Source organism: Bombus vancouverensis, chromosome 14 (genome assembly GCF_051014615.1).
Source record: "Bombus vancouverensis nearcticus chromosome 14, iyBomVanc1_principal, whole genome shotgun sequence".
Lineage (NCBI taxonomy): Eukaryota > Metazoa > Arthropoda > Insecta > Hymenoptera > Apidae > Bombus > Bombus vancouverensis.
This window is the reverse complement of record NC_134924.1, coordinates 6,343,075-6,369,106: the sequence shown is the minus strand read 5'-3', so window position 1 is coordinate 6,369,106 and position 26,032 is coordinate 6,343,075. Positions and strand designations below refer to the sequence as shown.

General features: G+C 35.2%; 4 protein-coding genes and 2 long non-coding RNA genes across 14 annotated transcripts; 2 read left to right on the top strand and 4 right to left on the bottom strand.

The window, feature by feature from the left end:
• Positions 1–598: 598 nt before the first annotated feature.
• mRpL11 (mitochondrial ribosomal protein L11) lies at positions 599–1,884 on the bottom strand. The gene is made up of 3 exons (XM_033335619.2): positions 1,342–1,884; positions 993–1,182; positions 599–927 (listed from the first exon to the last, which is right to left on the bottom strand). The coding sequence occupies exons 1-3, from the start codon at positions 1,474–1,476 to the stop codon at positions 665–667; spliced, it is 588 nt and encodes a 195-aa protein (XP_033191510.1). The 5' UTR covers positions 1,477–1,884; the 3' UTR covers positions 599–664.
• Positions 1,885–2,266: 382 nt separating this feature from the next.
• LOC117157536 (RING-type E3 ubiquitin-protein ligase PPIL2) lies at positions 2,267–4,772 on the top strand. The gene is made up of 9 exons (XM_033335617.2): positions 2,267–2,436; positions 2,523–2,889; positions 2,948–3,113; positions 3,223–3,371; positions 3,485–3,608; positions 3,681–3,829; positions 3,899–4,050; positions 4,133–4,471; positions 4,551–4,772. Exons 1-9 carry the CDS (start codon positions 2,405–2,407, stop codon positions 4,636–4,638), a joined length of 1,566 nt encoding a protein of 521 aa, XP_033191508.1. The 5' UTR covers positions 2,267–2,404; the 3' UTR covers positions 4,639–4,772.
• Positions 4,773–5,085: 313 nt separating this feature from the next.
• Positions 5,086–22,498, top strand: Pax (paxillin). 9 transcript variants are annotated; one of them, XM_033335615.2, is made up of 11 exons: positions 7,062–7,193; positions 12,000–12,151; positions 17,932–18,085; positions 18,198–18,327; positions 18,458–18,659; positions 19,348–19,662; positions 19,751–19,924; positions 19,995–20,225; positions 20,355–20,459; positions 21,388–21,508; positions 21,591–22,498. In XM_033335615.2, the coding sequence occupies exons 1-11, from the start codon at positions 7,100–7,102 to the stop codon at positions 21,734–21,736; spliced, it is 1,824 nt and encodes a 607-aa protein (XP_033191506.1). In that variant the 5' UTR covers positions 7,062–7,099; the 3' UTR covers positions 21,737–22,498. The 9 variants fall into 9 exon arrangements, with proteins under 9 accessions (XP_033191501.1, XP_033191506.1, XP_033191496.1 ...); XM_033335616.2 differs by lacking the exon at positions 7,062–7,193 and adding an exon at positions 11,158–11,288; XM_033335610.2 differs by lacking the exons at positions 7,062–7,193; positions 20,355–20,459 and adding an exon at positions 5,086–5,233.
• LOC143303609 (uncharacterized) lies at positions 9,341–12,006 on the bottom strand. The gene is made up of 5 exons (XR_013060101.1): positions 11,618–12,006; positions 11,337–11,460; positions 10,374–11,247; positions 10,053–10,292; positions 9,341–9,819 (listed from the first exon to the last, which is right to left on the bottom strand). It is a non-coding gene; the product is annotated as an uncharacterized LOC143303609 (long non-coding RNA).
• LOC143303610 (uncharacterized) lies at positions 13,720–19,315 on the bottom strand. The gene is made up of 3 exons (XR_013060102.1): positions 18,805–19,315; positions 16,851–18,734; positions 13,720–14,519 (listed from the first exon to the last, which is right to left on the bottom strand). It is a non-coding gene; the product is annotated as an uncharacterized LOC143303610 (long non-coding RNA).
• Positions 21,268–25,344, bottom strand: Xbp1 (X box binding protein 1). The gene is given in 4 exon segments (XM_033335618.2): positions 21,268–23,617; positions 23,885–24,019; positions 24,022–24,385; positions 24,841–25,344. Coding segments are annotated over 4 exon segments (1,407 nt in total). The 5' UTR covers positions 25,113–25,344; the 3' UTR covers positions 21,268–22,981.
• Between the last annotated feature and the right edge of the window lie 688 nt (positions 25,345–26,032).

Here is a 26,032-nt window from a genome sequence, read left to right as displayed (position 1 = left end):
CGATCTTCAAAACTGCATCTTCGAACAGCATCGCAATGTACATACGCAGTATAAGAAAAATTAATATTGTTTTACAAATAAATAATAAATAAATTTTTCTTACACAATTCTCCGTACGTCTAGAAGATATTAAAAATTCTAAATAGTGTATATTAATGAGTAGATTACCATATATTTTCTTGTATTTGTTTATATGATTTCAATGTTTAAAAAAAAATATGTTTACAAGATGAAAAATATTTTTTTCGAGTTCCGATTGTACATGTACTTCATAAGCAGTAAATTATAACTATATGAAATTCATTTGTATAATCATTATGAAATTGTTAAAAAATGTAAACTCGCGTCATCATGTTTCCTAATTTCTAGTATTTCTTTTTATAATAGACATTACTTTTAAGAGGTTCAAAGAATTTAATATTATGTAATCATAAGACTCTATATGTAAGATTTTATCCTTAAAGTTTAAGGTGGTTTTAAGATCTTTACATACATATACATATGAAATGTGCTATTACTTCTAGAAATTATACGAATCTATATAAGATATTAACTGGGATAAATATAAAAGGAAAAGATTATATAATATCTTGTTAGATTGTATTTAAATAAACTACCTTGCTTTTATTAATTATGTACAGTAAATTTGTCTTAATACATTAATTTAAACTGCTCTAAGTATTTTGGTTTCTCTAGCAGCCTCTAATTCTTCCATGAATTTCTTAACATTTTCTTTTCTCTCTTTCATAAATTGTGCATGTTCTTCTGGATCTAATTTATGTACAATTTGAATACCACATGATCGAGCTACACCAACAAGCATTTGACAAATTTGTTGTAAGCTTAATAATGCCAAAGGTGGATCTTCTGATTTAATACAGGCAATCTCGTATAAGTGTTTAAATGTTATTTTTCCTGCTACTTCCCCTGAAGAATATTATAATTTATTTAATGTATATCTACATATTCATATTTTACAATATAACATTTACCTGTTTTTATTTTTCCTTTTTCAATCCCAGCTGCTTGTTTCAAGAAATATGTTGCTGGTGGTTTGTGTATTACTAAATCATAACTCCTATCAGATCTGACTTTAACACGACATGGTAAAGGTATGCCTTCTTTAATATTCTCAGTTTTTGTATTAAAATCTTTGCAAAAGTTCGCTACATTAATATTCCTCTAAAAGTAATAATGTAAATTTTTCATCAAAAACCTATATATTTTTTATAAAACTTAAAACAGTTGGATTGTTTAGTACAGTTACCGCACATAATAAATTACGATGTCAACTTACGACGTCGTAAAATACCCTAAATTTTAAATATAAAATATTTTAACCTGTCCTAGTTGTGATCCCAATGGTGGTTTAGCATTTGCCATTCCTGCGGGTATAGTTACCCGTAAAGGTGAAGGGTGTTCTACCTTTGGTAGTACTTTCTTGAGCATTTTCCCTTTTTTAATTGCCTTAGACATCTCTGTAGACTTTTATTCAACTGCTTTAATCTATTTAAACTTAATTTATTCAAGTTTAATTTCGATTTGATGGATATAAAATTGTTATATTTCTTTATTACTATTCAATAGCTTTCAATGCATAGAATCCAAAAATGCAAGTCTTAATTTTAAGAAATCAGCGGTTCCAGAGTTATACCTACGTAAAACTCATCAGTTTTAGCGTATTTTAGAGGTTAGTATGGCACCATATTGCTCCTATTCGTAATCCGATTGGTCTACATAAATGAGCATTAAACTGAATATCGTTGAGTATTAGTTTGTATTTGTATGAGGATAAGGCATAATCCAAACCTAATCCGGAGAGGAAATTTCTTCTCTGCCTATTCCAATACTCACGATTCAAAATCCCGCCATAAAATGATTAACATCCACCTGCATTTGATACAGCCAGCGACTCCACTCATTGGACGAATTGTAGATAGAAGCCAACATGATGTTAATGTAAACTGTCAAATACGCTAAAAACACTCAATTTTATATACGGATAACTTTTTAACTACTAGATTCCTACTACTAGATAACTTAACTACTACTAGATAAATTAAGATTAGCATTTTTGGATTCTATGCATTGAAAACCATTAAATTGCAATAAAAGGGGCAATAATTTTATTTCCATTAAAGCGAAGTTCAGCCTTTATTCGTATCAAATAAGTTCAAGTTTTGTATTCCAAACGTTTTATGTAGTAATAAAATAATATAGTTATTTTATCAGGTTGGCCAAGCTTGAAAAGGAAGTTTACTATGCTATAGTATAAATACATATCAATTATTTTGGTATATGTCAGTGCAAATAAGTATTAAATAATTTAAAAATATTATTGAATTAAATAGATATAATCATTATAAGTCTTTTATAAAGATAACTAATCAATAACACAATCAAAATGGGTAAACGTCAGCATCAGAAAGATAAGATGTAAGATTTTTAAAAATATTATTTAGGTTATAATTTTATATTTTGCATTTATCGAATTAAATTGTTTGTATTTATTATTCTTCCAGGTATTTAACATATACAGAATGGACAACATTATATGGTGGAAAAAAGTCTGGAAGTTCTGAAGCAACTGAAGATACAACATTTCGTCGCTTGCCTTATGATCATTGTTGTTTAACTTTACAACCTTTCCAGCACCCTTATTGTGATCCACAAGGAAACATTTTTGAATTAGAAGCAATATTAGAATATATAAAAAAACTTAAGCATAATCCAGTTACAGGAAAGCCATTAGACACAAAAACTTTAATAAAACTTAATTTTCATAAGAATTCAGAAGGACAATATCATTGTCCAGTTCTTTTCAAATTATTCACTAAACACTCTCATATTGTTGCTATCAAAACAACTGGAAATGTATTTTCATATGAGGTAAGTGTTCATTAAGATAGAAAACTTTTATTCGTGATATATAGCAATATTTTTTTAGGCAATAGAGCAGTTGAATATAAAGGCACGTAATTGGAAAGATTTAATAAACGATCAACCTTTTACGAGGAAGGACATTATCATAGTACAAGATCCAAACAATGCAATGAAATTCAATTTATCTACATTCCACCATATTAAAAATAATATAAAACTTGAAGATGAAGGTAATATCTTACAAGTACATTTCAAAATAGAAATTTTCATTTATTGCAATAACACTTTTATATATACTAATATGAATAAATATGATATAGATACTGATAATTATTCTAGAAATGATAAGGGAACGTAATGATCCAAATGCAAAATTGAAAACTGTATCTATGGAAACTAAAGAAATATTAGCTGAATTAGATAGAGATTATAAACAGACTGAGACTAAAAAAGAAATCTCTAAACCAAAAGCAGACAAATTTAATGCGGTTTGTATATTAATATAAGTTATATTATATTTTCAAATGTTATATATATATATATATATATATATATATATATATAAAATATAACATTTGAAAATAGAAACTTATAAATATAGGCACATTACTCCACTGGTGCGGTTGCAGCTGGCTTTACATCAACAGTAATGCCAACAGAAACTACACACCAAGCAGCAGTTATTGCAGAAGATTTAGTACGATATGAAAGAGTTCGAAAGAAAGGTATGAACACAATTATTACTATATATATCTTTATATTTTGTTCGACTGAAACATTTTTTCTTTTTTTTTCAGGATATGTAAGATTAGTCATGAATTTTGGTGCTTTAAATTTAGAACTGCATTGTGATCTTGTACCAAAAACTTGTGAAAATTTTATAAAACACTGTCAGAATGGTTACTATGATGGAACAAAGTTTCATAGATCCATACGAAATTTTATGGTAAATATATGGCTATTTTGAGTAAGAGGTTTATAAATAATAAAAATGTTAACATTGTATTTTACTTAGATACAAGGAGGTGATCCTACAAATACTGGTAATGGAGGAACATCTATTTGGGGTAAAACATTTGAAGATGAATTCAAACCAAATTTAGTTCATCAAGGAAGAGGAATTTTATCAATGGCAAATGCTGGATCAAACACAAATGGATCGCAATTGTATATATCGTATTTCATGTTTACATACATTTACAAATGGAATTTCATTAAAATCTAATAATTCCGTTCCATTTAATTACAGTTTCATTACGTTCCGATCGTGTAGACACTTAGATCGCAAACATACAGTTTTTGGAAAAATAGTAGGTGGATTAGAAACGTTAAATGCCATTGAAAAAATTGAAGTAGATAACAAAGACAGACCAATAGAAGATATAATAATACAAAAAGCACAAGTGTTTGTTGATCCTTTTCAAGAAGCAGATGAACAATTAGCTGCAGAACGTGCAGCCGAAATTGAACGATTGGCTCAAGAAGCTGCGAAAAATAAATCAGATAATGAAGCAGGAAAGAATGACGTGTTAAAAGTATATCGATCAGGCGTAGGAAAATATATAAAACCGAACAACGAAGAAGACAAGTAAAATCGCATTACATATATTTGTCGCTATGTATATATACATTTTTACAGCAATATTAATTGTTAATTTTATTTGCAGGATCATGAAAGAGGAATCAAGTATATCACCTATAATTAAAAAGAGAAAAATCGTAACAAACTCATTTGGTGATTTTTCGTCTTGGTAGCTATATAAATTATGAAGAAACTATGTAACAAGTATAGGTTATTTGAAATTCTATAGTATAGATTTCAATTTCACTTCATACTCTATAAATGTAAATAATTTTTATGACTATAAGGAATTAAACCATAATCTATATATTTTTATTGCTCCCATTATGATATATATATATTGCTCCCTTATGATATATAGAATGTACTGAAAGGAATGTGATTTAATTATAAACATGTATGTATATAAATAATGAAGAAAAAAAAGTTTCTTTTTTTCATAGACATTATAGATAATTACTTTGTTACAGTAAAAATTATACTTAAATATATTATTCTAAACGAATGAAAAGTTCAATATATTATACCAGAGATGATACATCTGCTTATATACACATATAAAGGTTAGACAATGAATGCTGGAAGCTATGAAGTGAGAGAACCGGGTTCTCCATATTTGATGTTTGCATTGCCCAACTGAGGGACGTAAATTGATCATTCAATTTTGACACTTTTTACCGTCATTTTAATTGAAAATTATCACGGGTTGAGTGTAATTTGTGCAACAATATCTACAGGGTTAATATATATTAAACATGGATGATCTAGGTGAGTAAAATGAATTTTAAATATTCAATTGATGAAATAACCTCAAATTTGAATCGATCATACTGTCAGAAACATTTATGTTTATAAGAATACTTATAACATATTATCATCTAATCATGTGTATTATTTATATCTTTTTTGAGTTCTAACTTTAATTTTTGCTTTAAAAATTTAAAAAATATGGAAATTGTGAAATATCACTTCTCTAATTTTATTTTAAATTTTTCAAATATGATATTAATAAATCGATGTTATAATTATATATGTATATTTATTTGTTCACACACACTTAATATAATATTTATATGTGAACAAGTATTATTGATAAGGAATGCTAAAGAAAATCAAAAATGCAATTTCTTTCTAATACATCTAAATATGACGTGACAATCTTAATTCTATTATATTTCACTTTTGTTATTATTTATATATGTACATTCGTAAATATAAAAGGTATACATCTTATTATTTGTAACCAAAGTTGTATCATTATGTATACGTATTCCTTTCGCAGTAGTATTTTACATAATGTATTTAGATGAAAATTGATTAGGACTAGATTTAGTTGCAAAATATAGATGGCATGCTGTAATATTACGAATTTACGAGTACCAGGCGAGGTGAAGTACGTAACTGTTATCTGTATTACCATGGTAACATTTTGTTGCGTCACCGTTAAATGCATCACATGTTAGTTCGTTCATCCCCAGTAACTTTATTAATCGCGATACAGGTTTTAATTATAAATCTTTTTCCACAAATTCTTCCATTTTGATTTGCTTAACGCATCATTTATAATATCTATATAATCAGTGTTAATTATATGTTTGTCATAATCATATGCGATCGCAATGAGTTTATATCATTACGTATTTATACCTTCAAGTGCAAACTATAATGTTAATAAGTAGCGTTACTATCATCGATTATCATTTTGAGATAAAATTACGCAATTGCAATGTAATGATCTCTATTTTTTAATAAAATTAGAATTTCTAAGCACCTCTATAAATAAAAGCTTCTAAGTTAATTTAAAAAACTGCGAAAAATTTGAGGAACACGGATGGTTGCACGTGGTGTATTTATTTATACCGGAAGAGATTTTCCAAAATCCGCATAATATCGCAAGTGCGCTCTGGGTTATCGTGTGCCAACGATTCTACGTATTTTTAGTGTATTTCACGGCACCGTTGTCCTCTTGTTTTAGCATTGCTCGGAGAGGATGGAAGTCGTGAGTGCGGGCGAGCGCCTGAAATATACTTGTACATTTGAACTTCTTGTTTTCCTCCCGTCGAATTCACTCTATTCACAGAGTATTGATACCACGATTCTTGCTCTGTTGTATTTCAACAAGCGGTGACAATTCATTCTACAATCATAGACAATAAAAAACGTATTCATTCAGCTTCTCGCATAAAATCTCAATAATACGTTGTGTGTGCGTGAGTAAATCTGTTGATTGTAGCAGTGTATTTAAACGTGAGCGCAAAATAATTGAAAGTATAAATGAGATAACGATCGATAGACTACTACTATTTATAAAGTTGCTTACCCTTGATGCTCTTTTCTCTTCTTTTTTTTTAAACCTAATAGATTATTCTCCTATTTGTGGATTCGTATGTATAAAATTCACAGACGGCATTCAACAAGTGGTCGTGTGGTGTGTGCATCATCCCCACCACTAATCGATCGTCTACACAGCTCGGTCGTTCGCGATAGACAGTGAAGAGAAGCATTACCGCAGTAAAAGTGCTACATAATAGCATACATGCTTGTACGCGATGAATTCGTGATTTCGTATGAACTAACATAAAATAAGTAAACGGATATAAGTGTGATTATATTTTCAAGTGGTACGTTAAAAAAATGGCTATGGATCGAACAATGTACGGAAAAGTAGAACCAAGCGCTATTTATCAGCCCTATAAAATCACCATCACAAAAGGTTCACCACCAGGATGTGAGTCGATAATTCTTTTTATGTTTTTAACCCTTTTAATTTTGCGTGATTTTAATGCTTTGTTCTATAACTTTAAAATAGAACGATGATATGAAATTATTTCTAATGATTACGGATGCATACGTGCATATATGCGACCTTTTTGCATATGTAATTAGAATACCGGTCTGGATTACTAATTAAAAATTGTTCTTGATATGCTTTCTTTTCATAGAATTAAAATTAGAGACATTAGTTAATATATCGATTTAGTATCTATGTCTGCGTTGGTTGTGTTCACGCAACTTTGCGCGATAACGTAATATGAACTTTCAAATTAAGCTCAATTGCTTCTGACGGTATTATTTTTCGTCAGTTCATAGAGTGCGTTAAAACGTTTTGAAAGGGATGAATTAGTCGTGTCATCCTTAAATGGTTTTATAAATATAAATAATTATTAAAATTAGCTAGTTTACATTTTAGTTAGATTACATTTATAAATATAAAAGGATGGGTTAATTTTATTCACGCGTGTCTTTTTTGTTTACTATTTTTCAGTAACTAATTTACTAATTACTAATTTACCATTTCATGTTTTGATAAATTTATAATAGTCTTGAATCGTTGGCGGAAATGAATCTCTGGCATATTTTCAAAGGTTAATATATAAAGTAGCCAACCTTAAAGATACGGAACTTCAAATCGTTTTCGTAATTTATGAAAAGACTACTGCTATAAATTAAAAAAATTAATTATTATTATTTGAAACATTTTTTAAAGAAATCTTCTAAAATTAAAAAGTGTACATGTTTTGACTTTTTCGCATGTGCAATCACACTATATGTGGATTTAAATTATTTTTAAAATGCACATTTAATTCGGACTGAAGGGATGACTCATGATGCAACAGATCACATCATTTTTTTTGGAATACCTTTCACCTACAATGTGGGTCGCCTTGACACTAAACTTTCTGAAATAATTCTCGAAGTCATTATTTACGGACGATCTTTTTATGGAAATCTATAAAAGAATGTGATACATAGTTCATTTTTATTTGTTTCGAAAGAAATTTGAATTAAAAATATTGTGTCGATATTTTCGAGTGGCGTCATCTGTTTGATCACACAGGAGACAAGGTGCTGATGTATCGACACAAGGGATCAATTTTATCGGTAGTGCCTCTGTCACTATATATGTACATAATTAATTATTAATTCTTAAAGATTCCTTTTCCATTTCTAATGTGAAAGACTTATAAATGCATATTTATATGCACTACCAATTTTTTCTTGCCAAATAATTTAGTAATTTATTTTATATGAGTTTTATAAAGAAAATCAAACATATGTATGTACATGTTTATACGATGAATACAATGAACAGCAATATGAAAGTTGTTATCATCAATATGCATTATTACATTTCTAGTCGTAATGCACTAGCTTTTTTAGAGATACAGGAAACTGCGCTTATTTATCATGCATTCCATTGCATAAAAGCTCATATAATGATCCAATGTGTGCGTAGGAATCTCTTCCTTGAACAAACCTTGGTTTGATTTATACATATCCATATGAGGCACGACAGTGTGTGATTTAACTTCCTACGCTTACAACTGGCATACATGACTCGAATAGGATTAACGTGATCCATTCTATTTTCACAAAACGATCTACAATTTTTTTACTCTTGTGTTACGAACAAATTCGTAAATCCTCTGATTGGAAGATACCGCTCTCCCGAAGGAAGTACAAAATCCAAAATAGTAAGAGAAAACCGTGGCAAAAGATGATAGGTAGTCGAAGTTATTCTTGGGTATTTTGTCGTCATGAATCTAGATGTAAACATATATATGCATCGCGTGAAAGAAGGTGCGAAACAGAGACGAAGAACGAGGTTGAAAAGAGGGAGGAAGGAGAAGAGGGACAAAGGAAGGAGGAGATGGGTTCACGTAACACAGATTCTGTAGATGCAAACTGAGAAAACACGTGCTGGCAGTCCTACCTGATCTCGCAACACATACGTGCCTCCTAGCCATCATATCTTCGTTTGTTCATTACCTTCGACACTTGCACGTGGCGATAATTTAATGTGGTATGAAATAATTTAATTTCATTTTTTGTAATCATATAGATTAATTGTAATACAATAACAATTATCTGAAGTGTCAAAGCATATCGTCATTATTAAATAATATAATTATGTCTACAAGATAAATGTTTATCCGTACGTGTGTATAATTGTACCAAAAGAGTAAGTACATACTAAGTAATAATTGTCAGGGAAGGGATCTATTGTATGTATAGAATGTTTCGAATATTTTCATTAGCCAAATTAGAATCGTATAATCGTTGTCGTTCTTCATTTGTGTTTGTGTCCCACTGTTCGTAAACAGGACCGGAGGTCAGTCTTCATATCATCATCAATATTTGGATAGGTTACTCTCGAGTTAATCATAAGGATTACACTCTTAAAATTTCAATTCTCATTCTGTTCTTCGGTGATATATTAAACTCCAATTTCTAGTGTCATTTGATTCAGTGTCATGTCGTTGAAAACACAATGATATGACTATGACCGACATTACGAGACCTGTATCGCCGATTACACCGGCTCGTTTGGCAACGATCCAACGACACGCACGCTGGGAACAGTATATAAGTAAGTAAATTTGGTGCCAATGGTAATGCGAGTTAATGATAGTAATCACTAACTTTGTCTATGCAGAGATCGATGGAAATTATGATTGCATCGAATCCTAATTATAATTACGTGCTTTTTTGCGACCACGTTTTTGTTTTGCTTAATCAGATGTTAATAGTAATAATACATATTCGATGTAATACATTGAAAGCAGAAACATTTTGATTTAAATACCTGCGACTGTAATACTTCTATATGATTTATTAAGTGTCTAGAGTCATTATCGTATGTGTCCAATTTCCCTGAAATTTATGACGAAAGTGCGTTACGCATATCGTGCAATATTAATGTCCAAATTGACTGTATGATTCAGCAGTATAAAATAGATCCGGGGGAGCTCGGTAGGCTTCCTGCCAACCACGAATTTCATTCAAACGCGTTGTTATATTGATTCAAAGTCGACACGAACTAGATCTGAAACTCAATAATTCATCATTAATTAAAAAATACTACTGCATTAACATTCTTGTTTCATAATGTATAAAAATTGATCACCTTTCCCTTAAAGATCTACTTTATCGACAAAGCAAGAACGCAATATTTGAATTATTATATTCGTTTTCTTATCGTCTTCTAACCTTTAAGTTACGATATCGAGGGTCCAATTCAAGGAACATTTCAATTTCCGCGAAAGAGCACATCCATCCGATTCACAAGTAACTGTCTAGTTCAGGTTCTACCCGCGAACCATTTCTTCGTAGCTGGCTAGGTTGGTTTTCCTTGGCTTCGCGAACCAGCCTCGAGTTTCTACTTCCCTTGTTGTGAGAATACTCCCTCCATCTCCTGTTCCTTCTCCTTCTCCAGACCAGCTTGCCTCCTCCAGGCTTCTATTCTCCGGCTTCGAAGCCGGTCGCTTTACCGAGAACTTGATTGACAATCAGTACCGTTTTGCCGATCATCACAGGTTCACGTGCGCAAATCTCGCCGATCCGATAAGCACGTGACAGTTTGTTCTCTATATCGTGATTTTACATCGCCCAGGGGAGAGTATTGGACAGAGATAAACAAATAGAAAGGAATGCATCGTTGGTGTTGCACGCGATTATTGAAAGGCGAACGTGTATAAAGTATTTACACGGACGTTAGTTGAAAATTTCGCGAGGTCTGCGATATTATCAGTGTCAAATCGTCGACGATTTCGACGTCGATCAGTTTCGTTTCCCTCTCTCGATTAGAGAGTAATTGCACAGTTGTGAATAGAAGTGTGGAAACTACACGATCTCGCGAATATCCCACACGCGTTGCTTTCGATTCGACTGGAAATTGGTGGCGAAGTTCGACGTTCTCGGAACAGTGGGTGTGTCGCAGTTTGTCTCGCGATGGAAACAGGATGTGAGTCGCAGGCTGGGGCCGATAATCTCTATGAGTCCTACAATACCGAGAAAACGGAAACAAATCTTCTCAGTCTTGGTAAATGATTCTTTTATACGTGACTTTACGACGTTCACGGAGGTTTACCTTGTACGCTTATCTCTAAGCTTTGCTCGTTAAACAACGCTCACGTCATCGTCTTTTTTTCTTTGTTATTCTGCCATGAAATATCGAAAATATTTGAGTGTGCATATTTTCAGCGCAAAAACATCTTCACATAGAGCGCAAGCGTTGATGATCAATCGATATTTCCAGGTGGTAAGCGAGAAAAAAAGTTCCTCATTTTATTATCGTAAAGGAAAGACAGTTTTTATCATGGAATATAAAAATGTGTGAATAAACGAGCAATGTTAAAGTGGTTTACTTACTGAACTAGTTCATCTTGATACTGTTTTCCAATGAACTTGCCTAAATTTATACTGACTCGATGTTAGCAGCGCTCGTTAGTCGCTTCGATGAAAACTTAATGTGCTTATCGGTGTCGTTGACACCATTCTCGTTATTTAAACAACACAGGCAGCCATTTTATTACTGTTTGCGATAAATGTATACAAAAATTCTGATACACCTGAAGCAATATCTGAAGAAAAATAACAAGCTATGCCTCTTACTAATATCTTCTACGTGAAATTGGCCAATTTGTTTTATTCTTGCAAAGAGGTCCATAATTCAATTGCCTTCTTGAAATCATTAGGGATAATTGAAGATACTTCTCAGCGACGTTTTACAGCAATTATTTCTTGATTTCAGATGCGCTATTGGCAGACCTGCAAAACACAGTGTCATCGGAAGGAAATCATGTCGGTAGTAACGCCACTCCTGGTTATGGATCGCTGAACGGCGCGAGAACCACCGCCTATAGATCCTACGATAATCGAACTTCTCCGCTTCCGCCGCAATCGGTATGTAAATTTTCTTTGTTATATTTCAATAGGAAAAATTTTATTCTTCTCCATTTACGCCAATGGATTCAATTAACAGCGCTGTCAAATGTGAAAACTAATTTCGTATCATTTACAATGGGAGAAATATTTGTGTGACGTACTTATAACACAGTCACGGTACATTATTGTTGAACAATGCTTCGATACACGAATATTCGTATATCTCGGTTTCTGTAATAAACGGAGAGTGATAATTATTTGACAAAATTGGCAAAGTATTTAATAGAACATTAAATTGCAATATTCGTTATTAAACTATAGGTGTTTATGTATTTATGAGATACTTAAATGTGCAAAAACATAGAAGATATTCAAAGGAAATATTTTTTATAATATTTAGGGGGTGGATCAAATTTCTGTTTTTTTATAAATCGTAAATTTGTTCTATTAGTGATAAATTGTGAAAACTAACTGTCTTATCGATATCGCGTTTTATTCGCAGATGATTAGAGAGACTTAGTTGCTTTAGGTTGCGGTTTGCTAAGATAGATGGCGAGTGTGATATGTTCGGCGCGGCACGCTTTTCTCGCGGTTCCATTTTAAATTTTACGGTGACCTTCTCTCGAGTTTCCATAATCTCACGAAACGAAACGATCAAACGTATGCTAGCGCTTCGCTGAAAAATGGCAGTTGGACGACTCTGAAAATAACCTAGAATTTACGATTATGATTTCCTCGTTTAATCGGACAAATTGGCAGACACGGTCAATCAGTTGTATTTTTCTATCTATCTTATGTTTATGTATCTATCGAAGCCAACTTTGTATCACGATCATTCTTGTAACATATTTTTAGAGGCGGCCGTGGAAACGCGTTGCTAGAACTTGTCCAACACGAGTGATCTCGCGTCATGCGTTCAAAATAAAGTCGAAACAGAGGTAAACCTTTTCTTCCAATTTCAGACGAAATTCTAAAGAGATGTTCGCAAACGAGCAACCATGCAAAATAGTTACATTCCAGTGGTTGGTGTGACGCAAAGAATCGACTAAAATTAGAACCGATATCGCCTCTAAAATTAACCAGTCGAGAGTCGTCAAGCTGCAAAAAAGCTATAGATCCGTGAAAAAAATGGATATATCACGAGAAACGAGCTCGTATTACGTGCGTCCAATCGGATCCTTTTAAACCTGCGATCGTTTATTGCCGCGAAAAGATGTCCAATGACTTAATCATCGATCCGTAATTTCATGGTTAATCGACTCTGAAATATGTTCCACGATGATGAATCGTATCGGATTCCGGATCGCGAGCATTACTATCCGAAACTATTAACGGGCGGCATTCGATCATTTCGCAGGAAATTGACCAATTACCTACCTACAGTACAGTCACATTTATTATTACGTATTTAATGTATATATATATGTAAATCGAGTCGTTTCCAAATTTAGATTCTAAAAACAACGCTAGGCTTTCGTCAGCAATTGTTATAGATCACTGTAAAATAATTGAGGAGGTTTTCAAAAAAATACATAGAGTTATTGGAAATATGTGGCTGCCAAGTATAATATTTCATAGTCAAATAGTTAAATCATTATGGAATCTATATTTATTGTGTACCTATAAATACATAGTACTTTAATCCACTAAAGTCTAACGTTACGGTAACTATTTTCTTCCGATATCACGAAAAGTCGTATTATATTTTTGATTTGAACTTTTGGCTTTCGTAAAATATTCCATCGTTTATTCTCTGATACATTTCTCGCATGTTGAGAAGACGATATATAATACCATAACTTGTGCCCCCCCCCCAGTAGTTTTAAATCGTATGAAAAAACTGTAACTAAGACCAAGACACTTTGCCTGATCCACCGTTCTATTGTCATAGATCTGTTCTCGAGAGAGCTGCTGTAGTTTTTTATTTCGTAATCGGTCACAAAAAAGAAAAAAGAAAAGAAAAGAGAAGCAAAAATATCTTTCGAGTAGGAAGAAATGTAAAACGATACGAAGGTTGGAAACTAAGAGTTCTCGAGTTGGACTCGCACGCTTATCGATCTTTGCCGCGGAATATTTGTTACGTTCCCCGGTGGTATTATCGATTATTTCCCAGTGGAAGCAACGATGCATCAATTATTCAGGTTCTCGACGTTTGAGTTGGCTGCAAAGTTTCCCGGTTCGCGTGCAACACGGTTTCCATCGCGCCAACTGCACAGTAACCAATTGCCAAATCCGATTCCTGCTATAAAGTACAACTTCATCCGAGATTTAATTGCCTGGTTCCGTCGCCATATTTCTTGATCGTTTCGAGTATTCCCTTGTTGCGTAACACGTGGTCGCTTTAGGCGTTCCACCGAGTCATCCTTAGAGTGGTAACTCCTCCTTGCTAGAATATTCCACGACAAATAGCATTTAACATCTCACAGCTATAATCATTTAGAAAAAAGAAACGACATGACGACGCGGTTTCATTCCATCATTTCTAATTACGTTATCAAATAGTTAGTTTAATGGAGATATTGATATAGTCGGGCAGTTGATGTTTGAGACATAGCCAAGATTTATCGGCATATTGAACAGGAAACGCATTCACCGAATACCAAACGTCTATTGCAAATGACAGGCGTATCACCTAGCGGAATTTAATTGAAATTCATTCGCTTAAACAGCGTTGAAAGCGGTGAAAACAGAGAAACGATACATCTGGCGATACATCTTTGTTCATAATTTCCTCGATTAAGATAAATGAAAAGGCTCGATTGAAAAAGAATTCTATTTCGAATTTTCAAAGCTCGTTTTAATGTTCAGAAACATTTATACATAGATTATCTTCATTACTATTCAACTTTAAATTGAGCTAATTCTAGGTAAAATCCATCTTCGATAGAAAAATACCGTCGGTAAAATTTACTTAACTATAAGTTTTTTATATTAGCTTTATCAACTTTATCCACAATTTTTTCAGATAGAAGTTGAATTTAAAGAAAAAAAGAAAGAAATTCAACTTCATAGTAAATTACTACACGTATTCATAAAACTTTAGATATTCAGGGCAACATTCTCCATACACTTTTTCGCTGAGCCTTCGTATATTTTATCGATCGTCGGTGTCATTGTACAATCACTGGTCTTCTTCTTTCCCGTCATATGCAAGCACATGAGAAAAGACCGAGGCATAACGGCTGTGCATAGATAGATACGTCACACGGTTTCTGTTTCACCTAGCGTGTTTTACCATTCGATCGAAGAAACAATTTTTTCACTACTAAACAAGGATATTCAGTACTCAGAAACCCCGCTAGAGGCTTGCTCGAAATTGCCGTGAATATAGCGGATATCTTTTCGAACATTCCTGGAGCTTCGTCTTATAAATAGATTTTATTGCACCTATGAAAATCGTCATGTTCCATTTGCTGCTATCAACCTACAAAGGAAGAACCAAATCCAAGGAGAATAATGGTTTCGCGAGAAATCACTGGCGATAACGAAACACGTGTAGACCATTGGAGATTTATGTCTGTGGCGAGCATAATTTTTCATAGTTTTACTAGACGACGCTGGCGTGAAATAAATCATAACGTCGTGCTCTTCTTCTTGGAACACTTGCAATGTCGCGAAACACTGCCGCTGGGTGACGCTGATTGGCGTTCTCGCGTTGAGCTTTCGGCCACGATAAACGAAAAGTTGGCGAAAACCTGTCGAATCGCGCACTATTTTCCTTTGATGCGAATTTAGCACGAAACGAACCGTGTTACGTATTCGTACGGGTTCCAATGCGATTCTCGAGAGCGTTGCGTAAACCGTGCGCGACTCTCGAACCACGCGCAATCCTTTTAAAGGAAATATTCGACTTTGAATCTTCCTTTCGTTTCTCGAATCTTTGCTCCTCAAACGCGACTTTCTTTCGCGGTTCAGTGTTAAATAATATTGCAAGAAACGATCGAGAAGACACTGTAAATGCCAAAATTAAAAAACTTTGTTCTTTATTCGAATATATCTTAAATGTAATTTCCCTTTTTAAATAATTTACCGACAATGCTAAAAGATGGTGTCGCAGCAACGTTGCGCCTGTAAAAAAATGTATAAGTTGCAATAAACGTTAGTTGTCTGATATTTTACTTTTCTTTATGCCGTCTGTCTAAACGAATGGAACATCGAGTTTTCTTTACAACTAAGACAATTGCACATACAGGATTCTCTACGGATACGCTTCCCTTTTTGAACGAACTTGGACTACGTTAAAATACATAAGCTTCCTTTTTCTCCTGAAAAACTTGTTTCTTGACACTTACAGCGTTTTCTTTAATCATACGCGATTCGTTGATTCTGGAAAAATTCGCGATTCTTCCAATGATACAATTTACTTTCGAATCTATTCTTCTTAAATAAAATATTTCTTGTTAGCCGTTGAGTACTGGCTGACATTGGAAAAGGAAATCGGTACGCAGTTCATCGATTCTCAGACGATACGTGATTCTCGGATGAAAATATGTAACTTTTAAAATCTACCACATGGAAATTTTTTGGCATCTCGTAGAAGTACCATCGCAATGGAATTATTTTTGTAATCACCGCGAACAATGATTTTTCTACTCTTCGTCTAGTAACTAACAATGAAGATATCGAACTCCATCTATTTATTAATTTCTTCATTCAAGGAAGATATACTGCGACGAACTTTCACCCACGACAATCTTTAAGAATTAATTTTACATACTTCTCTCTTAAGACACGTCCTCTTCGTCTTCTACTGGATGAATATTAGACGAAGTTGGGAAGCACGGAGGAAATCTCCACAGGAAAGTTTGCGTTCGGCCTATTTTCGCAAGTTTGGTGAATCGGTGATTTATGAAGTTCCCTGTGTCATTGTAGATCGCGGCGGTTTATAGGTCCGTGTTTATTTTTTGATCGACCAGCCTTGACGAGCAAAGCGTTTCGCAGGCTACGATTCCACGTTCGAGGGATCAGTGGAAGAAACTTCGACCAGGGTTCTGCAGGATTGTCGGACGTACTGCGACATTTTCTTTCCGTCGGTGGTTCGCTATGGATATTTTTGGAACGACAACTCACTGAGCAACCTAGTTTCCACCATCAGGATGTATCGTTCCGTATCACTTCATGATGATGACGAAAGACGAAAGAATATATTAGATCTGAATAATAAGACGTATCAGACGATCTTAACCGAACGTTATCTGATAAACGTGTCTTCCTACGTAGTTGATTAATTATCAGCGATTTAATCGGCCGAAGATCAAGTTGGAGCAAAGTTGATTCGGTTCTGGTCGTTGCTCGTTGAATCGCCGGAACAAATTCGCGGTGCTTCTCTCTTGCTCGAGGATTTTGCAACAAACGAGTAATGTTGGTCGGTTTGGCGGGCAGGTTTCTATTAAAAGTGCATGACGCCTTGTCCTCCGCGCGACCACCTAATTGATAATGTATTTACAAATTCCGCGCAGCATCTAATGACATCATGTTTTGAAATAATACCGCTTTTGCGGCTACTTGGCATCTGTCTCTTGTCCGCGACACTTTTTTCCCTCGTTCTTCCCCCGAGTAACGTACGCACACGCACTTGACACAACTCTCCTAGTTGATTCTCATCCGCCTGTTAACGCAAATATTCAGACCAATCGAACAAACGAACATTACAACCAACGAGAAATTGCTATTCCGCGATAATCCTGGAAAAATCTGTCGAGAAATGGACATATTAGGTGTAAAAATTGGATGAGTTAAATATCGATGATAAATAAAGTTAAAAAGGATCGATAGCGAACGACGAACTGCTGTTGCAGCCGACTTATCAGAACCGCGAGGCCATCGAGGAGAGCATCGCGAAAGGCAGCGGCGGAGGGAAGATGCCTTCCCTGAACAACAATCTGTCGGAGTTGGACACGTTGTTGCAAGATCTGAGCAACGCTCGTTACAATGCTCACTATCAGGAAAGAGGTCAGCATCCTATTTTCATGTCTTTCGTTTACATCAGTTTCGATCAGATACGCTAAATTAGAATTTGACGAAAACTGTGCAACGACGATGATCGAAATATCGATGACCGTAGAGAATCGCGTTTCCTCGGGAGGAATGAATGGTGATTCTAGTCCGATGCTTCGTTCTCCGAGTAGCATGTCAGCTTCAAGGCCCACCGTCGATTCGTTGCTCGAAGAATTGAGCACCGCGGTACCGAACGGGTAAGCGTTACTCTTTTATTCTTGGAAAAATCACGAACGAACGAGAAGGAGGAGGAAAAGATAAAGTTGAGAAGTTTGCAATTTGAACACGGTACTTCGGAGTTGATTTTAACGCGATCTTCTTCGTCAGGGATTATCCTGCCGATGGTAGAGTGAAAGTTACCATTCAAGAAACGTCCACGGAGGTGCAACCCGTGTACGATGGTTATCCTCCTAGACAGCACGGATCGTTGAATCGCAGCGAGGCCCAGAAGAGTTATACCAATGGTCACACCGCCAGCAACGCTACCAAGGAGCTTGACGATTTAATGGCTTCTCTCTCCGAATTTAAGGTACGGTGTATATCAGGAAATTTGTCTCTTATATCTTGTCTGACGCGTCAGCGCAATCGTCAGATCTCCTACCACCTAAGAACAATTACGTAATTCATAGATTCCTCGACACCGGGTGCAATAAGCGTTTGTAATGTTTGCTTACTATTAAAATCACTACAGAATGAGAAAACAGTGCCGTTAAAACTATCCCTGCCCATTCTTGGCTCCCTAAGTTACCAAAATAACTTCCATTCCACCATCCACCATCTACCACTATTCGACCATCTACTCCTCTTCTCTCTCTTTCTCTCTCTCTCTCCTTTTCTTCATGTTCACCGATTTTCCGTGGTAGGAGAGGGAAAATATAGAAGGTGGGGAATATAGTGATCCACGAAATCTCTCAAAGCTTTCAGCCAGTCTGCAAGCTCGCCTCTGCCAATCGACATCTCTCGCGGGTCCTTAATATTTTTCAGTTTTCAAATTTCAAATTTTCGCTACCTTGACACTCCGCCTCTAATAACATACCTCGCCGATTTCTCAATTTTCTTTCATCTTAACATCTTGCAGCGAAATATCGTTCGCTTTCCATGCTCTTTCATTGCTCTTCATCCTGCTTGATTTGTGAGAATATTCTGAAACATCATGTGCTTCGCCACCCTGCACCGACTGGCTTTTTTTTTTTTAATTATATGTCGTACATTTGCAGATCAATAGTAGTTCTCATCAGCTTCAAACAGTGACCGATTCTCCATACGCCAAGCCGAACAAGGCGACCAAGAGTTCGCAAAGCCCGTTGCCACCCGAGGGCACGCAAACTCGAATTCATATCACCGAGACTCACACTACTCATCACCACCAGCAACAACACGGAGAGCCTTATCCACCGCAGCCAGCGACTCAAACCAAACAGAATCAGTTGGATTCTATGCTAGGAAACCTTCAAGCCGATATGAGTCGTCAAGGAGTGAACACTACTCAGAAGGGATGCTGCAGCGCTTGCGAGAAACCAATCGTGGGACAAGTAAATCCAACTCAATCGCCGTTTGGATCATGCCAAATTTGTCGACAAAATTTGTATATAATCAAGTGATAAATTATGCCTCTTACAGGTGATCACCGCTCTAGGAAAAACGTGGCACCCTGAACACTTCACATGCACGCACTGCAACCAGGAATTGGGCACAAGAAATTTCTTCGAAAGGGAGGGTCATCCTTATTGCGAGCCCGATTATCATAATCTTTTCTCACCACGCTGCGCCTACTGCAACGGTCCCATTCTGGATGTAAGGCGTCCAACGAAACCCACACGCGGTGTTTCGATCTAGGATTACAGCAGGTTCTTGTTATTTTCAGAAATGCGTAACCGCGTTGGAAAAAACTTGGCACACGGAGCACTTCTTTTGCGCTCAGTGTGGCAAACAGTTTGGTGAAGAGGGGTTCCACGAGCGGGACGGAAAGCCGTACTGTCGGGAGGATTACTTCGACATGTTCGCGCCGAAGTGCGGCGGATGTAATCGTGCTATTATGGAGAATTATATCTCCGCTCTAAACAGTCAGTGGCATCCGGATTGTTTCGTCTGCAGGGTAGGTTTTTTGCCTGTCGATATTTATCCGTAACAAATCGTTTCCATTTGCAGCAACGCTTCAGGATTAATGCGAAGTATCGATGAACTGTTTGCACGGTTCAGTAGCTTTAAAATGTAAAACTTGCAGGATTGCAAGAAGCCGGTATCTGGGAAGTCGTTTTATGCGATGGAGGGCAAACCCGTTTGCCCGAAATGCGTTGGTGTCGATGATGATGAAGAGGAAGAGGAAGAAGCATAGGCGATGGCGAGCCATTGCGTTGCTTCGATTTCTTATGTGAAAAGCCCTATTGTTCCCCTCTTTATGCTGTCAGGCTGCAAAAGTTTATGATCCTGACTCTTCCCCCTTCTTCCCATCTTTTTTCAACAGGTGATTTAGGTGGCCCAGAAAGGAAGAATGCACCGATTCGACTTCATCCCCATCGTTATCTGTCTCTCTCGAAATTCCTATTCATTTACGTACACGAACACATACACGCACACATACACACACATACACACGGATAAATGTACGGTACACATTACAAACAGCTAGGGCGTCGTTAGGATTACAATAGGATTCTACGAGAAATTATTCGATGCAGCCGGAATTAAATTTTTGCTGTTAAATTACGTTCTCTAGATAGATAAATATTATTAATAATCGATCGTTACGCTGATGTCAATTGCTAGTATTGTATGCGAAATAAAAATAAATTAGGAAAAAAAACAAAAAAAACACACACAACACAAAGAGTTAGCTCGTGACTCGGATGCTGCCGCTTGCCACGTGTCTTCGTTGAAGGCAGGTGTGTCGGACGCCGGCATCCTATATTGATCTAATGATGTTTGTCAACGCGTAGATCCACTACAAATTACGATCTGTAAATTTCACGGGCTACTCATATATTAGCTATACATTATCCCATATACATACACGTACAGCAGATATACGCGTGCTTGAATACGCGTAATGTATACTTGTCTCGTTGAGTCGTTCTTCCATATTATGGAGTAGTCGTTCTACATTCATTCATAAATGAACAGGGACTAAAGAAACGACATTATCGTATAGTACTGTCTTTTCTATTCTCTGTGGTCATGTTCAATACAGTCATATATTTCTTTTCTCGTGAAAAATATTTCTAGTTGATGTACACGCTTCTTTTGTTTTGTATTCACAGGATTGTAGACAAAAGTTTCAAGGTGGATCGTTCTTTGATCACGAAGGTTTACCCTATTGTGAAACTCATTACCACGCTAAGAGAGGGTCCCTATGCGCAGGGTGCCATAAACCAATTACAGGTACCTGCGCTTTCATACCTTCTACTAATAATCATTATGCCGGTAACCACTAATCCCGTAAATAAACGTTATCTTCTTTCAGGTCGTTGCATAACCGCAATGTTCCGGAAGTTCCACCCCGAGCATTTTGTATGCGCGTTCTGTTTAAAGCAATTGAACAAAGGTACTTTTAAGGAACAAAACGATAAACCATATTGCCACGGGTGTTTCGACAAATTATTCGGTTAAAAATCTACCGCAAAGTATTCGTATTTGTAACATAAAGACGAACAGGCGCTGTTTCGCTTGGTATTACTTACAATTTTTATAGGCTGCTCACATATGTCTATACCGCGTAGAATATGTAATCGCTTTAGTCATCATACACAAGTACCGATATTCCACGATTCAAGCTTCGTATCGTAACCCGAAGCAGCCTTTGGAAATTTTTATAAATCTCAATATGCAAATGGTGCAACAATTCAATTATATCACGTATCGTTGTTTATTCTTATGCATTCTTATCATAAGAATAAGGTAATAGGATAACTGTGGTCGTTATTATCTTCCATTGTCCTTAATAAGGGCACGTTGCTAATATTTTCACGAATATTTTATATTACGTATTTCACATTGACCTACAATCTAAGGATTATTAAAGGGTGCTAATTAGTAGTTTATTTTTACCACTAATGTAATCTTTGAGAGATATATCGAAGAAAAAAGCTGCCAATTAAAAAAGATATTTATGAAATCGGAACACTACCAAATGTTTACAATTCTGATAGATTTGATACGTGTTTATAAAATATTTATATTTACGATCGCAATGATGCAAGTTGTATTTTCCAATATAGAAGTTTCTATACAGGTTAGTATTTGCCAGGTATTTGAATATCCACAAGAAATACAATATTACAAATATCGATAAATATGACATAAATTAATCAAAAGCAAAATATTCCATAAGTGCATAATGTAAGAGCAGTAAAAATATGAATTAAAGATTAATTTTTGTAGTATTTTTTCTTGAACGCTTCCTATTTCCTACTTTTTCTATATAAAGACTAGGATAAAATCCAAAAATAGACAAGAGCTTTTTTTATAGTCTGTTTATTTGGCATACTGTTGCACAGCAGTATTCATATTGTTTCACTAATAAACATTTAAGAGATACTATATACAGTAACATTCATTCCGTGTTTTATCATTACCGTGCGAATCTCTATATCGAGATAAATCAGAAAAAATGTGTTTTAAACTATAATGTTTTAACTTTAAGAATACACGTATAAAAGTACGAATGGAAATGTACACTTAGATGTGTTATTGGTTTATAAAGTGTCATAGTTTGCGCTATACATATTATTGCCGACAAAATAAGAAAATAAGAAGTAACTATCTAATCATACGAATGCTTTCCCGCAAGTCCACAAGTATGATTAACGCGTATCACAGATATTGTCTTTTGGATTTACTTTTTTGAGGAAATTGTCATGCTAATGTTGGAAATAATTCAGAGAAACTTTCGTGCCAAAGATCCGACAGACCTATGTTACTTTTTTCAAGTCGTATATCAGAATTTGGAGAACCGTGCGATTCGTATCCATAATCGGACGCGTTAGAATCTAATTTCGTATGTGTGTAACTAACATCCACATCTTCGGAATGTATACTCGCCGGCGACATAGAATCCGTATTTGTGTAACATGGTGATAACTGATTGGAATAATAATTCGGTGTTATGCACGTTGAATCTTCGTTCGAACAAACACCATCCGTACAAATACCATCCGTAACTACTTCTTGAACGCATTCTTGAATGCTTACGTTGCTTTCATCTCCTGGATAAATGATCATTACGGAATTGGTTGCCTCATCGTAGGTACCATAAATAGTGTCTAACTCCTGTGTTTCGACTTCTTGTTTTACTTCGACCTCTGACTTTATTGACGCTGGTGCGGTTGTGTTTGTGGTATAAGGTGTACTGGCTGTGCTAGAAACAGAATGCCATGGTTGATGTGTATTCATGCTTCTACAGGTTCCATTGGTTTCCACATCTTTTGATGTCTGCCCCACCATTCTTTTTGAATAGTGACATTTCTCAGTGGTATTTTCCTTAACTGGCACCTACACAAGACACAATCATTATGTCATTAACGAAAGGAAGACTGAGTTGCAAATGAAAAATATAAATTCAGAAACGAATGAAATGTTTAACAATATTCAAGATTTGCAGCTTAATTATTAATAATCAATGATTTCCTATGGATTTCAGAATATATCAAAATGCTTCTATTCTTTCGAACAAATCATTCATTCCTAAAGTCTAAAGCAATAAAATCAAATTATATGATGTAGTTGCTTGACAGATCAATAATGATCAATAATACTCACTTGTTCATTTGTCCTATGAGGATTTGCTTCCACTTCTGCTGTAACCTCCCGTAGAAGGCTTTCTGCAAGTTCTTCAAGTCGTTCGATGTAATCGTCTCCTTGGAAGTCGCCAAATAATTCTTCAAGAGGAGGTAAATGGTCAGTATCTTCAGGAGAATTGTTGCTCCTGGGGTTAGCGTCAGCGACGGTGCCAGCTGTGTTGTTCCACCCTGCTGCAGAGGGTGAGTGGGGGACACTGTAGATCCCAGCGAGGACACAGCACAGCCGACACGATTCTGGCACATGGAACAAACAAATTCTCCCGCGTTCTTGGTCTCTCTTTCCTTCCTCAATCTTTTCGTTTCTGTGACTAATATTTCGTTTTGCGATCTTAACATCGAACATTCTTGCGTCAACAGTTCATTTTGTTCCCTTAAAGTTCGAACAGTTTCTTCCAATTCGTCAAGTTTCGCTTTTTTACGATCCCGAGAAGTTTGAGCTGCTACCCTATTTTTTAATTTCCTATAAAATATCATTTCGGATTAATTCAACAATAGTTTCGAATGTTTTCTAATCACATTATGAACAAAAAACATAGGACATTATTATAAACATGACATTTACCGCCTTTTATAAAAAACCAATTTTAAAATTCAATATGTAATTTCGCCAAGTTCTTGAACGTTAAAATAATATCAATATAAAATTAGTTATGCAGTCTAATATTGATTAAGTTAAATTAACATAACAGTTAAACTAATATTATTCGTGTCTTAAAAAACATCGTAGAAAACTCGATTAAGATATTTCCTTCTTCAATTATTTCATACTAAAATACTTCTTTTTAGTCACCAAATTATATGAAAAATTCAATTTTAAGTCGGAAAATCAATAGAAATGGATTTATCATATTTCGATAACGTATCTATATATGTACTCTGATTTTTATTTATAATTTTCATTTCTTATCAGCGTACTTTCTCTGTAGTTTTTCCTCCCATGTCAAGTGATCTAGCCGCCGTTTTTTTCCACGAACGCATACATCTGTTTTGAACGATGAACCGTCATCCTGAATTTCCTCGTGCTTAGTCATTTTCTTTGGATCCATTCTCGTTTTATCGGTTAATAAGGTAGCGGAAAAATTTAATTTCTGCACAGATTTTGTTAATTCCGTTGCCGATATAACGCCAGGCGTCTTCGACGGCAGGCCTTTAGGCAACGTGATGATAACACTTTTCAGTACGCTCATAATCAGCCATAAAATATGGAATGGATTTACTATTGTCACTTGCTTTAGAACTTCACCACCCCTATCTATCGTTTGTCCAACTTCTGGAACCACCGAGTGCCGGACGCCGACTGATCCAATACATAACACCGAAGGATAGAATGTAAACTCCGAACGCTTTTTCTAACTGATGTAATCGTACTGACGAGCTGCAACATTTCAGTGACTGCAGAACATCCTAGAACCACACTTGCATCAGCCTTTAATGTGACTGGCTGAGACCAGGAACGTTACATGTGGAGAACCGTTATTGGTCGCCGCGTCCGTGCTTCTTCACATATTCTTCCACTACTACATGGAACCAACAATTACATCTCACTGACGTCATCCCATACGGTACTATCGCATCATTCACATAGCATCACTTTTTTACGGCGGTTCCACCTACCACACAAGCTCTACCTATAAACTACCATGCTTGTAATCTCTTAGAAACATTCTCTATGTAAAAATTATGATGTCATTCTATAAGCTTTTGATATTATTTTTCGAATCTCGTTAAATTATAGGAAGCTTACATCATTTAATGGGAAATTTATTAGTTACAGTTGATGGAAGATATAATTAAAAGTTTCATTGATGTTTGTAAGATATTCATCGAATGTCTACTGAGCATATGTGAAGAACGTAAATGAAATTCTAATCACGCTACGTATCTCAACGTATTTGTAAAGGAGAAAACGACTATATGAAAAAAAACTATAATTTATTACGATATACAGGATTTTATAAGCAAGAAAACAAAGTGAAATAACTGACATAAAATGCATTTAATATAGGCTTGTAAAAAGATGCGTGCCAAAATTTTCAAGCTATTACAGTGGCTAGTAGAGTGGCGACATCTATCTACTGTGTAGACATTACAGATTACCTACTTATCA